Genomic DNA, 17,276 nt, shown 5'->3' on the forward strand with positions numbered 1-17,276 from the left:
ATGACTTCCATTGCGCCCACCCTGATTCTGGACTGCCAAGAGGTGTCCGTTTAGGGGGGGTACTGTTATGATCCTGCAGACTTGTCTGTTCCTTGTGTTTCCTCTTTCCCTTTCCCCAGTGTAGATGTTGTCGGTCTGTTTTCCCTGTCTGTCTAGCTGGGTGTGTCTCTACACCTGGCCAGCTCCGTCTTCTCAGGAGTGCACCTGATGTGCATGACGCTGAATTAGGCACTGATTAAAAGGGGAGAGCTCTCTCCTACCTGTTGCCGGATTGTTCCCGACTCCTTTCTCCTGAGTCCTGATTCCTGACTCCTGGCGTGATCGTGTGTTCCATTATTGTGAGTAACGAACTCGCTGTCTCCTCTGCTTGTGAGTGTGCTTTTGTTCCTCTTATGAACTACCACTCAAGGTGTGTTTTTCTGTTTCAGTTGCCTGCCTGCCGCATCAGCATGTGCCTTGCCTCAGACCCGTCGCAACAGAGCTCCCTTAGTTTTTTTTCTCCACTCCTTTTGAGTGCGCCTTTTGTTCTACATTAGTTATTGTTAATAAATTGTGTTCTTTTTCTAACCTTCTCTCTGGTCTGCATCTTTGGGTCCAACCAACAAATACCGTAACACTGGGCAAAAGATGAATTTGCAAAGTTGAAAAACACCATTATGAATCATTATGAAATTTACTAAGAAAGCAATTAACATGGATTGTCTTGTTTTTGCTGTGCAAAAAAACAAACTAGTGATAAGTCTCTCAGTACAGACAAAAGTCATTCTGCTGTCAGCGCTTTGTACCACCACATCAGAAATGTGACGTTACTCTGGACTTTATGTCTACTCACATAGATCAGTTAACCTAACTTGTGTGTGTGTGTGTGTGTGTGTGTGTGTGTGTGTGTGTGTGTGTTATGATGTTAGGTGTGCTGCAGAGGTGACTGACGGCTCCCAGTACTTTGTGCTGCTGATGATCACAGATGGTGTTATCTCAGACATGGCTCAGACCAAAGAGTCTGTGGTCAATGTGAGTAGACAAAACACTGCACACAAAACACAAAACTATATGTATGGTATAAAATATCATTCAAGCTATAAACAATATCCAGACAGGGAAGCTAACTGAAACGGAAAGAAAAGAATATCAAAACAATCATTTCAACAGCTCAGGGCTAAAACAGAAGAGTCATTCACAGATTTATGTAAAATAAAATTTGGGTATGGCAATTAGTGCATGGAATCTCTGCTTAGAGGTGGTTCTGAAACTGCCCAAGGCAACTTTTTTATTGTTGTCCTTGATAATTAAAATGCACTCTGTCAAGATGCTCATCTTAGCCAAGATACAATAGATAAGTCAGATATAATGATGGAATATTACTGAAGTTTGGGGTTTTAAAGTCCCTCAAATTCAACTCACCTGTCATTGATATGTGGGCCTTCCAGAATCCTGGTGATAAACCTCATATGCCTGTGTGTAAGAAAACGACAGGACTCAGTAGGAGAGGATGTATCAGATCCTGTCCTGTGCTGTGGTGATCCCCAGAAATCCTGGAGGATTAACACTGGAGTCACCGGGAAGAGATGGAGTCATTGAGGAGTGTATGTCTGTGTGTTTAAAGAGAGTTAAAAATTCAAGTATGAGAGGTGGTTTGTAGGCCTGCGGAATTAAATTAGAAAGTATTTTGTTCAAAATGCAGTTTACTTCAACAGTACCTGCTCACAAGTTTGAAACAGGGCTTAAAGGAGAGGGAGTATTGGACTAAACTGATGTTGCTCTGAGTTTGCTGGGTTTGTGAATAGACAACTGTTGGCTAACATATCAGCTGTATCGACTTTACAAAGGATTATATGTTGTGCTTAGAGCATGTTCTGCTGCCCCAAGTGGCCAAAAAGAAATCAGTTACTGCTACTTGAAATTACTTTAGACAAAGGAACATGTCATTTCAGTACAAAAACAGCACAGTAGTGCAAGTCTATAAATATTGGTCCAAAATAGAAAAGCACATCTATAATCTGCATACTGAATCAAGGACGGATTCATCTAAAAATCTGGTAAAATTGTTTTTTGTTCATGCCCAGATGCTGATCTGTACCCAAGTCTGCATGAAAGAGCTGGTCTGAGATCTGATCCAGTTGAATTATGGTAACAGCTCAAAGGAATCTTGATGCTGCATGATATTTTCTTCCTAGATGGTTTATGGAAAAAGTTCATTGCAGCTCGTATGATCAGAACAACAGTTATCAGAGAGTGTGAAAGCAGATCAGTGAAGTCAAGTCGTGGGGGGACAAGTGAACTCTATGGACAAACAAAGACATGGAAATGGTCGAAAAGCATTTTATTGTCATTGCAGCCAAGAAAACTCAGGAATGTATACATCCTCTACATTCAAGTAAGTTATGCACAGTGTGTGTATTTGAGTCGAGGAAGTGCAGTCTGGCTGACACCCCTCCTGTTTTTCTCCACAGGCAGCCTCCCTACCCATGTCTATCATCATAGTAGGAGTGGGCCCTGCTGAGTTTGATGGTAAGCACGTGCCTGTGTGTGTGTTGGGGGGGGGTTGCCATCCATGTTGATGTGTAACAGGTCTCAGACAGAACTCATGACCAGATAAGATTTGTCTGTAGAGCCAGGAGAAAGAATGGGCCAAGCAGGCTGTCCAATGCAGCTTCACTTAGCAGTTTATTTGCCAATATGCAAAACATATCTCACTTGTGATGTCTTTCTATATTTTGTTTTCCATACTCCAATGTTTTATCAATGCAAAGATCCATGAAATCAAAAATAAAACAACTACAAAGGCTAGTTACAATGTTGCTTTCAAATAAAACACAAAATTTCCATTTCCCATTTATTATAAAACTAATTCGATCAGTGTTGTACAGCATTAATGAATCCTCAATCAGTCCTTTATTTAAGAGTGTATATTGGTGGTTGCATGTGCATCTCTGTGTGGTTAAGATGAAACAACTCTGACAGCCTGAGGGAAATGTCAATACTCAAGTACCTAACGTGACCATTGAAAAGTGGTAGTGATAAATTCTGTTCGGCAGAATCCCAGTCATCTTCTGAGAGTCAGAATATGGTGAACCTGTTCCTGATTATTATGTAATTACAGATTTCAGAGAAGGTGTTAATGAGATTAAAGGTTTCTTATAGTGAAAGTAAGGAGTCCTGCAAGTACAATAAAATATCATCTGCATAGAGGCTAATTTTATGCTGGAGGTTTGTGGCATTGGTCTGTAAAAGAGTTGGTCAAATTGATTATGGAATTCAGAACACTAACCTCTATTTCTGTTGTAGTTTGTCTGCATCCATAAATGAATCTCGTTTCTTTCCTTTGGCAGATTTGGTGGATGAGTTGCTGCTGTCAGTGTCCATGTTGCCCTGTTTGAAGTAGTAGTGGTCAATAAATGCATCCTAAAGTCCTAAATCCTAAATCCTCCACTGTGAGTGTAATCTGTTTCACGTAAGACGTGGGAAAGAAACAAAAATATGTGGTACTGTGGTCGTAGTTTTATTTAATGTGATTTTCTTTTAGTGTCTGAGCTGATCTTGTGGCTTATAGTTGGAAGTAGGCACCACCATATTCAATATCACCTCCCTTGTCCGGTTCTCCAGTAGACCTAGATACTTACTGTGTGCAAGAGTTTGGGTACCATTGGTCAAACTGTTGCTATGAATAGTTAATTAAGTAAAAGATGAGCCAATTTCCAAACAGCATAAAGTTAATGAGGGCATATTTATGTTGCAAACTTTTGCATGGCACTGTATCTAACAAGAGGAGCATTTCTTGAAGAAAATGCAAGTGATTGCTGTGTGCACTGACTGGAATTATTTTTGGACTTACAATCATATGAACACTCATTGATCTTAATGTATTGGCTGAGTTGTAGATGCAATTGGACAGAATGGAGTCTTGAAAAATACTTCTGGAAAAGACTTAAATGCATTAAATGCAGTTTCTAACCTATAAACTGTAAATGTGATTATAGTGACTTTATTCACAGCTCATTGAGGTGTGCAATAGTAAGTACTGTGAAATTTGAGTGGAGTTTGTTCTGTATATAGGTACTGAATTATAAATACAGTGGGATTGAATGAGTCTCCATAGACTTTTAATTTATTGTGCAACTCATTAAAACAAATCTATCTCTATGTACAGTTGAACAGTTTGCAATTTGCATTTTGAGAATTGAATAGATGTTTTTACTGTTTACTAGATTTTTCACGTTCATGACTTCAGTATCATGTTAACCAATAGGAATTAGGGCCAAAACTAAGGAAGTATGGCTCCAGTTGCTTAAAACCATCAAATAATTATTTTATTGTACCTTTAATACAGCATTAATTGACAACAGCTGCTTTTGTAGTCCTATACAAGCAAGTATTATGAAGACTTTTGATATATGCACACACTATGTGTATTAGATGTCTGGACCTATTTGCAAAATCTGTTTCCATGGAGATGTGAAAGTCTGTAGCTTTGAAAGAGAGAGTCTGGCTTCCTCTTTGTAGCTTTATAGAGAAGAAATGGTTTAACATGTCCTCTCTCACACTAATCAATAGCACTGTTTGTTATTTAAAGTGAAAAATCACCTACTGTATTTTAATAAAAGATTACATCTGATAAACCAGCAAAACCCATTACATTTGATGAGAATAAACTCCTCAAGTAGAACATTATGTGTGGGAGAGAAGAAACTTGATAAGAAAATAATGTTGATTGTCAAATGAGAGGGTTTAATAGTTCGTCTTACATTTTGACTTGCAATCAAAATGATTTATATCACACTGGAGATATGCAGGGAGGTGGATGGGCTGCAATGAGGTTTGTCTTATTTAGTTAAACTGTATAGCTTTGAGTTGGACTGACAGACAGAATGCTGTAAGTTTCCTTTCACATTTTGGGGTAATTATATATTTGCCAAAATGTATTCATTTTCCACTGCATGGACAACTACAGACCGTGACTTTAGAATTTCTTTTCTATTTCCCAGAGGCAATAGCTCTCAATCTGACTGCTGAACATGTAGAGAAATCTTCTCTTTTCAAACAGAGAACATTTCTGCTAGCTTGATATGTAATTAACCACCAACCAGTAACAGCACAGCAGTCTTTAATTTAATTATCTGAGTTTTTATTTCACGGTTCAGTTTCTTGGAACTTAGGTGTTAAGTCTGATCATCACCTCTGTGAGTTATTATTGCATTGTGCAACACTGTTCTCTGATTTCAGCAATTAAACCTAAATAACCAACAGAATTAACGGCTGACCTACAAATGTAAACCCAAGTCTTCCATTGAAGCTGTACATATCAATATTGTTATATAAAAATTGCTCAAATGATTATTTGTAAAGTGAAAGATTTTGTTTGTAGTGAAGAGTGCGCAAAGTACTATCACCAATTCTGCAGCTTTACAGAGAGCTTTAGTCTATTTTGGATCCCTATTTTGGCTTTCTAGTCTGTAAACTCCACCCAGCCTCTTTTCCAGCAGCAGCCAGCAGCTAATTTCATGGAAAAAGCTCCAATAAACTCACTTTACACTATCTGCTCAGCACCACACAGCAAACAACGTGTATGACCAACTGGGGAACTCAGAGAAACATTTAATGACTAAAGAGCCAGATTATTTTTATATTTAAAATACCTTACCTATGCAGAGATCAGGCAGACAATATCTTTTGTGTTTTGAGATAGTCACAGCTTCAGAGATTACAGAATCAAAAACTCTTGCCATCACATGGACTGACTTTTAACCTGACAGCACCACAGATGAGTGTTGATTTATTTGGTGTAATTTACAATATCAATAAAAATAATACAGTCAATAATACAGAATAAAGTAATACAGTTGTGTGCTGAAGAGACTTCTGTGCTCCTATGGTCCAGCGTCACTGAATATGTTTTAGAAGTTGTCAAATTAGGCAGTGTAGCTAGCCTTTTTTGTCTGGAAGTGTCCCAGGTTCTGTTAGTTGTCTCCCATTATAACACCCTACATGGGATTAAAAAAATTTGTTGTTGGACCTGATTCTCAGTCCTACCAATAGAATCAAACTATTCTGCTGATCTACAGGTGGTAGTAACATGCCAAGATATGCTGCAGTGTGCCAACAAAGGCAGGAAAGAGGAAGACTTACAGAGCAGACGCTCTTCCTGCTTGATCCCGTATTTTTATTACTTTTATTACTTCCTCAGAACTGTGCGAGTATGACCTCCAAACAGAACAGGCCTTTCCTTCTGTACTGTGACCACAAACCTGAGAGCAGAGGGATAAATCTGTGAGCTGTGAGCGACTGAAAAATGTATGTCTGCATCAAATACGTGACAATGAGCAATTCTGAAATGCTGAAAATGAACAGCCTTCTATACACTGGATTACTTCAGCTGTAGAGCATCCTGTTCTTCAATAACAAAATAAACTCAATTAGAGCTGCTGACATGAACACAGATGAGCTCTGCAAAGCCCATCAAACAGATGCAACCATGGGAAAATTCACCTGTATTACATTAGCTGAGTTCTGCAAGACTGTCAATGAGTCCAACTCGTCCACCTCGTGTTGATCCTGTACCTACAGCATTTTTAAAGCAGGTGTTCGACTGACTTCAAGTCATGTCCTGAAGATTATAAATACATCTCTGTAAACCGGCATCTTCCCCAATGTGTTTAAAACAGCTGATGTAAAACTTTTACCAAAAAAACCTAACCTGTCTAGCAATGCACTCACTAACTACAGGCTGATATTTAACCTTCCATTCATGAGTAAGATGCTGGAAAAGATAATTTCAGTGCAAATTATCTGCTTTCTTAAAAAAAATAAATAAATAACACCCTGGAGGAATTTCAGTCAGGCTTTAGAACAAACCAAGCACTGAAACTGCTCTGACTAAAATAATCAGTGACCTCAGATTAAATTCTGATGAAAATAAGGTCTCAGTGCCTGTCCTGTTTGACATAAGTGCAGCAGTCAGTATGATTGATCATGATGTCTAAATGAATTTTCTTGAACAGTTGGTTGTTTTTTCTGACTGTTTGTCAAACTGGTTTCAAACATAGATCAAAGCTTTATGTCAGTCTTGGAGATCATGTGTCTGAGAAACATGACATCTGTTTTGGGGTTGCACAAGGCAGCTGCCTTGGTCCATTACTGTTGTCACTGCACACTGTGCTGTACACTCTACACATTAGAGAGCACAGTGTATGATTCCATAGTTATGTAGACACACAACTGTGCATCTCTGCTGAACCAAATGATGCTGCAGCTATAGACTCTATTTGTAACTGTTAACTTCCTGGATTCAGTCTGAGGTTAAAAATCTTGCTGTGATCCTAGATTCAAATGTAAGTTTCAAGTTCCACATCAACAAGGCGATGAAAACAGAATTTTTCCACCTCAGGAACACAGCTAATGTACAACCATTTAAATCAAAAGGATGCTGAAAAGTTGATTCATGCCTTTATTTCAAGCTGACTTAATTACTGTAACACACTAGTTACTGGTCTCTAAAAATGAGCAGCTGATGAATCCATCTCTGGACCCTCCCGGCCGGACAGTCTGATCTGTGCTAAATAAAAGAAGCGACTCTTCATGTGCTCACCATCCGAGCACTATTGAAATGCATAGATGACTTTCTAAAAGTTAATTGGCAAAATGATTAGAGTTAAATCACCAGCTGAAAGAATAGAGAACCCTCGATGGGGCCTATTATTCTGTGTGCAGGACTGAGGCTGGGGTCAAGGGTGAACTCTTGTGTGTGACAGAGAAAGGGAAATTAGAGAGGATATGATGGAGCTGAAAGAGCATGGCAGGAGGAGGAGCACACAGTGGAGTGTGGAGAGTTACAGAACAAGCTGGTACAGGTGTGGTGAACTTAAAGATTAATTTACCTCTTGCCAATTAAATCACTAAAGTCTGTGGAGAAAAGGGATTATTTAACTTAAGTCATGCAAGACCAAAGTATGAGCGGCTTGGGGAAATTAAAGTGACAAGAGCAGAGCTTCACTGTTGTGTTTGGTGAATCATCTTTGATACCCCTTTTCCTCGCCAGTCAGTGTCCTACAAAACATTTTGCAGATTCTGTCACTCAACATACAGAACTTCTTCGTGTGTGCCTGATTTACCCTTTGTGGTGCTTTAAAAGCTTGAAGCAGACATGCTGCTTACAAAAGCGGATAAATCAGCTGCTTCCCTTGCAATTTTTGAGCTCAAAATGTATTCAGCCGCTGTTCTGCGCAGGTCTGCTCCCTGGTTGAGTAGACATCCACACATCACTCACCCCGAGTCAGAGCCAAGCCTCTGAGGGAACACCATGTGGGGATCAGCCTTTTGAAATCAAAATGTATTACAATCCATTCTGGTCTTGCTTGTTTCATCCCTCCTTGCGTCTTTTCTTCTCTCTCTCTTTTCCCTCAAGCTCAAATGTTTGTCTTCCCACGCTGCTCAAAATAAATTTCACGTACATTTTAGGATATGTTTGAAATACATGTTGTAAGATGAATAGAGCTGGGCCACAAATGTGTGTAGCTTTCATTGAGAAAAACAGAAAATAAGATTAACTTTTGTTGATCCCTGTGGGGAATTTAAGTATTCAGTTGAGAAGTATTAAACACCAGGAAACACCAAATTGCAGCACAAGGATGTATTACTTTGAACTGTAGAAATGAAAAATAAGACGTGTGTGAATAACATCAAGACACAGCAAGAAGCACATCTTTTGACAGCGGGCATCTATAGACAGATATATTTTGAATGAATATCACTTAAAAATTCATCTTCTGCATATTTTACATGGCAGGACTAAATATACTTTTTTTTTCTTCCTTTTTTTTTTTTTTTTAACATTTACAGTATATGACATCATCTCAGTGGGATTTAGAATTGAAGTTCAGTATCAACATTTTGTAACTTTCCAGATGTTATAATTATGATTATTATGATTGTATAATTATTTATAATTATTATAATTATGATTAGCAACATTTCCTCATTATATTAACAGTCTCCATTATGTTTCTCTAAAAAATGTTTCTGCTGTTTGTAGTTGTATATAAATGTCATTTCTAAGAAACACGGCTGCACCAGCCTCAGATGTGTTTAGTGCCCATTATGTCATCATGCTAATAGGCTAAACTAAGATAATGAACAAGGCAAAATGCTTTAACTGCTTGTTTAGGATTTCTTTTGGATGGTAACCCATCTGCAAGAATGCATTCTTCTTATGCATAACCTGAGATAGAAAGTTCATTGTTGTTCCTAGAAACAGTTATGACAATTACAGGCAAATGTCTAAAAATGATCATGCACCATCAGTTTGTCTTTTCTTCGCTGTCTCCATCTTTAAGAATTTCCATGTTACTCCATATCTCTACAAACCGTGTACTGAACATATGTCCCTAGTGTGATTGTGTGCGTGCAAATGTGTATCAGACCTGGAAGTTGGAGCGGAGTGTTATTTCCATACATTCCTCTGAGAGTGGAGGCACAGTGGAGAGTCTGTATATGCAGCACACAGTTGCCATGGGATATTCAGGCAGCAGGAAGCTCACTCTGTGTGGCCCTTACCCCACATTTCCAGGCTTTACCCAAACAATTGAACCCTCCTGCAGTACCAGTACTTTGAGCCCGAATGTATTTCCAGCCCATCTTTTTTCTCCTCTCGTGTCTCTCTCTCTCTGTGTCTGCTGTTTCACCATTTCCTCTCTTATACAGGCATGTCTAGTTACTCCTTCCCCCTTCTTCTCCATCACCATCTGCCATGCCCGTGTGCCATGTGGAGCCTCACTAGTCTCCCATTAACATCCCTCCCTCAGCATTCCTTTCCTTTCCTTTCCTTTCCTTTCCTTTCCTTTCCTTTCCTTTCCACTTCAAATAAATATAGATGTGAGAAGGGTCTCTCTTGGGAATGCCACAGATTGTCACTCACTCATCTGATTTGCTTTGTTAATAAGAAACTATAAATAGACTAATGCAGAACTTGATTTTTTTGTTTTGTTTTTTTCCAGCAAGGAAATTTACCTACCTTCCTGTGGCCTATGTAAGCACTAATAAGGATGGCTTACAGAATAGGTGATTGTTTCTTCCTCTACTTAGAGATCAGCAGGGAACAGATGTGGCACAGAAAGACCTCCAACCTGTCTTTGGTCTGAACTCTTTGTTAGTCCCTGAGGACTGTTGCATTGCTTGTCAGCAGTGTGGGTTCCCTCTGGCCCTAGTTTCCAGCATCATGGAGACCATTCTGATGCTTAACTATGAAGAATCATGTTTTTAATGCAGACCATTTCATTTCTCTATTTGTAGTAAAGAGCTAAATGGGTTTGTAAAACGTTTGATCCTTTGGTCAGCTCACCCAAGGCAAAGGAATTGGCATAGAATCCGCTCTATACTGTATGCAATGCATTATTATATAACATTTGTTATCAGCGTTATTATAAAAAAAGTGTGGAGGGTTATTTCAGGTACTGTTTAAAAGAGAAATGAATTCAAGAAAAATGAATGTACTTTCAGTGGCTGAAGTTTTCCCCGTTTTTCCTGTGAGACATAATTAGCTTTGTTTACACTGGAAGTGAGTTAGGTTACCGTCACAGAAAGTTTTTGAGCTGCTGATTTACAAAGAATTCCACTAATGACTGAGAAAAGTGAGATTTTTGTTTGCAACAGTTGTGAAAAAAGAAAATAATGAACAACGCTAACTGAGGACCGACTTACATACAGCATGGGAAGGTAACATATGTGCACTGGACAAATGACAGGGATTATTTTGCCATTTTGAAACAAACGTCCTAGACATGTGCACAACCACAGTAAAATATAATAATAATAATAATAATAATAATAATAATAATAATAAATAAAGCTGAAAACTAAAATAAATGCACCTGATATAGCACAATAAAACAGGAGCCTGTCATCTTGCGTGAGATTGGGAAACTGAACTAAAGCAAATTTATTTCTTCATGATCTTATTTTTCTGTGGTTGTACAGTGAACATCCCTTTGACAAAAAGAATAAACTACACAAAATACAAAATGATTCAACTTTCATCATATAATATAAATATTTCAATTAAATGCCGAGCATTCAGACAGATACTTTGATTTTTTAAAACTTGCCCTGTTGAATAAATGCTCCTGAGTCTCACAGATGCCATTTAAATGCTTTCTAAACATATTTAGGTTTGAAGCCCCAAAGGGACAGAGCCCTATTGTGTTTATGCCAGTTTATCATCATTATCATTATCATTATTATTATTATTAGTGGCTTCAGCCTCCACATTTTTAGCAGTGTTTGACTCCACCAAACTCCTGGCTAATCCAAAAATGGACAAAGAGGTGGAGCGTGGGTGGACTTGAGAGTTGAGCCCCCCAATCTATACAGAGCAAAAGTGTTCTTTTGTACCAGGCTGTAAACATGTTTATCTCTAGTATAAAGTTGGATGAATTGATATGGTCATCGAGGGGACTGACTTGCTTTTGTTTGTTGCCATTTGGAAATGATGTGCAAGTGTTTCCCAAGAAACATGAGCTCCATCGGCCAGATGGTGGTGCTGTAATTAAGGAGCAATAATTCAGTATTGAAAAGTCCAGACCTCTCACATGGTCGAGTCTGATTGACTTGAAATTCTGGCACAATGTGCCCTTCAAAAACACGTCTTATGCCGTTCAAGACTGCCATGAAAATTGCCTTTTGTGGCTACATTATTATTTTTGAATTGTCGAATGAAATGTTGTGTTTGTTGCTTGCAGCTATGGAGGAGCTGGATGGGGATGAGGTCAGAGTATCCTCCAGGGGGCGTTTTGCTGAGAGAGACATCGTCCAGGTAAAGTATAGTCTACATACACTCTGCCCTTTAACCGTCATGAGTCACAGATGTGATGTTCCATCTTTGTGACCAGCAAGAATCATCATGGATTGGATTCTGTTCGGTGTCAAGCTGTGCCCCGTAGACACAGACATGTCAGGCACCTCAGCATTCAACTCAAGGGAGGTAATTGCTGTATCCACAAAACAAAGCCCGTATTAGAGTTTTTAACTAGAAAACAAGAATGTATATTCCTGGCATATTAAGGCCAGGTTTAAAGTGAATCATGCATGATGGAGAATTTTCTGATTCTTTTTGATCAAAAGGGAAACAAGAAACATTGATGTTATGATACTGTTAATTGAATGTGAGGGGATTTACTCTTAATCAAACCTATAACACCGATCCAAAGTATCCAAAGTAAACTGAAAGCTGTTTTTGAACCATTCAGAGTTCATGGCTATGGTCTCTTATAACTCTCGGAAGTTTTATACTCAACAGTCTGTAAGTGCTGCTGCCATTGACAATACAAGTTTGAACTCACAGAAGTAGAAGGCTTTCATTCTGCTTGATTTTTTTATTTTTATTTTTTGGTTAATATTTGCATGCAGTTGACTATATGTAGACATTATGTGCTGGAAAACACAGTGGGCACACAGTATGAAGCTCAACCATAGTCCAACTTCAATAAAAATTGAATACAATACCACATAAATCTTATTCATTTATTTTTCAATGTTATGTTTTCTACCAGTATGTCTAGGCGTTCAACAAAAAAGTTTTATTTACTGTATTTATCCAGATAACTATCTTTGTTTATATTTAGGCCATCTACTGTATATGCACATTCAGGCTATCTATACTTATATTTGGGCAACTTATGTATATTTAGGCCATTTACTATATTTAGCAATTCACGCCATGTAATATATTTATGATCTACACTGAATATTTTGATTGGGCTGTAAAATACCCACTGCAGCAGTATATCCGCATTTTCAGATTTTCATTGGTTGTACGAAGCGCAGCCATCTGCACAAGCTGTTGCAGTTGGCTCGATCTCTACACGAATAGAGATCTCAATGCAAACTTTCGTTGACTTTTGTTTGCTGAGGACATGACATGGAAAATCCTACCTGGCCAGCTAAAAGGTCAATCAAAATGTCAGAGTGCAGCAGCCATTTTGAAACCAATATACCTTTAGTAAATTCCTGAGTCTGTTCACTCCAATGGGAGAAGTGAATGTGAGCACAGAGTATGATCAATTCTTACACCCCATGGTCATCAAAGTAATTTTTTCACACACCACATATCATCCAAACATTCTGACACTAAAATGACATTTTTCAGACAGACAAACCATGAGAAAAGTAACTTTGTTCAAGACCTGTGTCTCTTAGCAAAACATTCTTCAACATTCTGAGATCTGTCTGTCTCAGCTGCACATTCTCACGAGATATGGAGATCTGGAGCAACCATATTAAGCTATGACTACAGACAACCAAAATGCTACACTCTGACATATTCAGGCATACATTTGAGCACTTGCTCGAGCCTGTCATACTGTCAACTTCCAGGAAAAAAATCAGAACTGGATTTAATTAAATGGATTCAACTGCAATAAAGAACTGTTTTTTCTTAAGCCATTACTAACTGCGTATCAACGAGCATATTGTCATCGTCATCCATTTTCTTACATTCATACAGTTTGTTCCTTTCCGGGACTACATTGACCGTTCAGGGAACCAGGTTCTGAGCATGGCACGGCTGGCTAAGGATGTCTTGGCAGAGATCCCCGACCAGCTGCTGTCCTTCATGAAGAGCCGGGGGATCGAACCCCGACCCCCTCTGCCCGCCACCTCTGATTCCCCCTCAATGTCCACCACCACCACAACCACCACTGCTGCCCCCAAGGAACGCAACATGCACGCCTGAAATTAGCGCAGCAAACAGAGAACTTCAGGAGTTGGAGATTAGAGCAAAGGGAGATGTGTGTTTGTGTCCGTGTGTGTATGCGTGTGTTGCATGATTTTGGGGTTGGTTGACAGGAACCAAGTCAGGATTTCGAAGATTGTGTCCCCAGGAAATTGAAAGGGACACGTGTCAGAAGGGAATACATTTCTTTCAAATTGTTGGTGGTGAGGATTCTCCAAACAAGACCTGCACTGGAAGTGTAGAAAATACACTTTTGATCCTTTTAACATTACTGGCTCTGACTTTTGTCAGCATCTATCACAATGTACCTTCTGCAGGTGCAACACACAGCTCTGCAGTTATCCGCAAACTGCATTTAAATCAAAGGCTTCAAGTGTAGCTTAGCAGTTTTTCCTCAGTCATCAATCTAGCATTTCAAATGAACGATAAAAGTCATTAAAACTTCTCCCTGCAGAAGTCGAGTCTACAGCTCTGTCCATTCCACTTCAGTTTTATGACACTGTACCTGCTCCTGCTCAGTGATAAGAATATCTCATGTGATAGAGTAACAAATTCTGAAGTAGCCGAGCAGCTGATTTCTATCACTTTTAAAGAGAGGCAGCACTAAGGCTGATGTCCTTTCCTTGTTTGTTTATTCTCAGGGCATTTTAAAGGTTTAACAGCAACACAGGGGATCTGAAAATACAGAAACATCCTGTCCTGGTTGTGGCATCTGAGAGCCAATGGACGCTGGTTCTTTTTATTCATGAAAGTGAAAATTTATGCTGTATATTACTGTGCGCCGACCATGAAATTCAAGTATGTTTTCATGTAAAAAGGGGTGGTGAATGCTGTAGATTTCAAGGTCAACATTCAGAGATGGAGTGTGGGCAAATCTAACCTAATCCCACTTGCAAGCACCTCCTGAAAGCAGGAGATATATAAGACCATAAAATTGGCTCAGGTTGGACTGAAATGTCCTCTACTCCAGCTTCTCCACTTCCTCCAGCAACCATACAATTGAATAATATTAGGAGGTACAGATTATTTCAGCCCCGGTTTCAAATCTGAACATAAGCATGTCTGTGTGCTCTGCTGTCGCCCCTCTTCCTCTAAATTGTAACTCTCTCAGCTGGGGCTGTCATTTGGAATGAATCATTCATAAAGTGGGTGACTCTAGTTCTCGAGCTGTCTGGCGTATGTACCTGTTCAAAATGACTAGAGCTGGTCAGTGCGCATTTCACAGGCCAGAATACTTCATATGTAGCAGAGAATGTGTGAATGCGTCTGAGTCACCTTTACGTTTCCTACTTTTTTTACTGGAAAGACGACACCAAGAAAAAGAGTGAAAAGGAAAGTGAGGTGTGGTATGTAGTACAGTGTCAAAGTCTCTCAGACTACTTTTGGGGAGCTGCAATGTGCTAACTACTTTTAGGAAATGTATGCACAGTTTTTCCTCATCAGCTCTGGTGTTTGACATATGGCTGCATATTTCTTGTAGCTGTCAGCTAGGGCTCATAAGTTACTTTATAAACAGGCTGATTTGCAATGAATGTTGACTTTTCCTTTCCTTTTTCAGACGTATCCTTTTTGTGGTTTCATTTGTTTTGCCTTTGTTGTGTGCATGATAGAATCAAGCAAGAGTGAGCTAGTGGTTGTATAGAAACCCCAGATTTGTTTGACTGTAACAGGTTGTGCATTCCTAAAAACAGATAGTGTGAAATTTGGTCAAAACTTTTTGTCTCTGACCTTCAGGCACTTGTAGGCTTAGCAAACAGCTAAAGGGGAATGGTTCAACCTGACAGCATCACAAAAATAGAAAGTTGGGGAGGTCTATAAAGACAGTAATAACAATAATGAATGGATTCATTGGGATTTGTATGGATTATTACGCATGTATCATATTGTATCAGAAAGGAAATGGATATGTGGCCTTATTTCTGTCATGATCCTACAAGTTTGTGCGAGGGAGGACTCTATTTTTATATGAAAAAAACAGGAAATCCATGTTATTTTGCATGCTTGTTTGGCTGATGTGCTGCCAATGATTGTACTTTATTCATATTTGAAAATGAGTTCAAACAACATTGCTATATGTGTTGATATGTGTTTTGACTGTGCAAAAGCATTCTTTCTATTTCCGGTTACCGTGTACAGTATACTTGAAGGAACTGCCAATTTAATAATCCAGAACATATAGGAGATACATGAACAGTAGAATAGATTTGTATCACACAGTGTTTAAAACATGCATGCATGTGTGTGTGTGTTATGACAGCACACAACCCAAAGTTGCATAACTTCATGGGTATTTTTCTATGAGGCATGTTGAGCTTTCTATATGGTGTGTACAGTATTAGTTCATTACACTGACAAACAATATACTGTTCACTGCTTCTCCCGAGTCTCGTGTGTTCCGTCCAGCCTACATGTAGGTGAAATGTAAATACATCTAAAGTGATGTACAGAATAATTTGTGAACAGTCTTCCTTCCTTCCTTCCATGTTGTTCCTCTGATATTCTAAATGTCCCTCTGTTATTTTTGTCTCCATTTGTGTTGGTCAGAATTTAGTTATGGGTTTGTCAGTGTTTTCTAGCTTTTGCTTAGAAACCAAATAAAGATACAGTATTATTTAAGGCTCATCTCTAGTCTGTGCAGAGCAGTGTAATCTGATTTGACAGTAATTATTGTTAGGGACTGTACAAAAATTATGAAGGGCCTGTTCATTTTAATTAACCCCAAATTTAAATTTTAGCCTTCCCTTGCGGGAATAATAATGAAAAAAAGGTAAAGTATTTCTAAATGATATCTATGGTGTGTGCAATGGGTCATAAAGGTATTCTTTGCTTTATGCAGAGGAAAACAAGCCCGTCTGTGTGTCAGGTTATATTTCTCTCATTGTCCCTTGGGACTGCACAGTAACAGAAAGTAAAAAAAAAAAAAAAAGTGTGTCATATAAAGTCAACCAATATTAAAATTAATGTTCAGCTTTTTATTGTGTGTCTTTATTGAAAAATAGAGAGTGGCTGGAATATTCAACTTTTCATTGTGTTCGCCATGAAAATGGAAAGATTCCACCTCTAATGTACGCATTGTAGCTACTGTAAAAATGATCCTTCCATTCATATATTGTATTGATCACACCATTAATGTTGATTAAGGCTTCACCTTCATAGTTATTAATGGGGAATGGAGTTGTTACAACTTATTGCTATTTGAGAAATAGAGGGGAGCATCCAAGGATAACACTAATAACTCTGAAGAGGGTCTACATTTTTTAAAGTTACATATAAGATTCAACCCCCCTTCCAAAAACTTACAAAAATATATTTGCAATCAGTCTGCGTATTACATACACTTGTAAAATGTTGCAATGTGATGTCTTTGAGTGTGAGTAAATGATTTTACAAGAGATTTTTTTAAGCTTAATATTGCATGTTTTATTTTCTACTGCATGCTTCTCATGTCAGCATCACAATCTGAAGTTGAATTGTAGTAGCAGAGTGAGTGTGAAATCATGCTGTAAAGCCTAAGGGTGCCATGCTCTTTAAATATTGGTTTAATCACGGAGGAGATGAT

The 17,276-nt window shown here is 38.6% G+C and overlaps 1 protein-coding gene across 1 annotated transcript in view; it reads left to right on the forward strand.

Moving 5' to 3' along the window:
• Nucleotides 1-17,003, forward strand: part of LOC143332710 (copine-9-like) — a 159,908-nt gene extending 142,905 nt beyond the window's left edge. Inside the window, exons 18-21 of the mRNA XM_076750460.1 lie at nt 909-1,011; nt 2,451-2,508; nt 11,727-11,800; nt 13,490-17,003. Coding sequence (XP_076606575.1) covers nt 909-1,011; nt 2,451-2,508; nt 11,727-11,800; nt 13,490-13,717 — 463 coding nt within the window. The 3' untranslated portion in view covers nt 13,718-17,003. The remainder of the gene's footprint in view (nt 1-908; nt 1,012-2,450; nt 2,509-11,726; nt 11,801-13,489) is intronic.
• The last annotated feature ends 273 nt before the right edge of the window (nt 17,004-17,276 follow it).

This window comes from Chaetodon auriga, chromosome 2 (assembly GCF_051107435.1).
Source record: "Chaetodon auriga isolate fChaAug3 chromosome 2, fChaAug3.hap1, whole genome shotgun sequence".
NCBI classification, from domain to species: Eukaryota; Metazoa; Chordata; class Actinopteri; order Chaetodontiformes; family Chaetodontidae; genus Chaetodon; species Chaetodon auriga.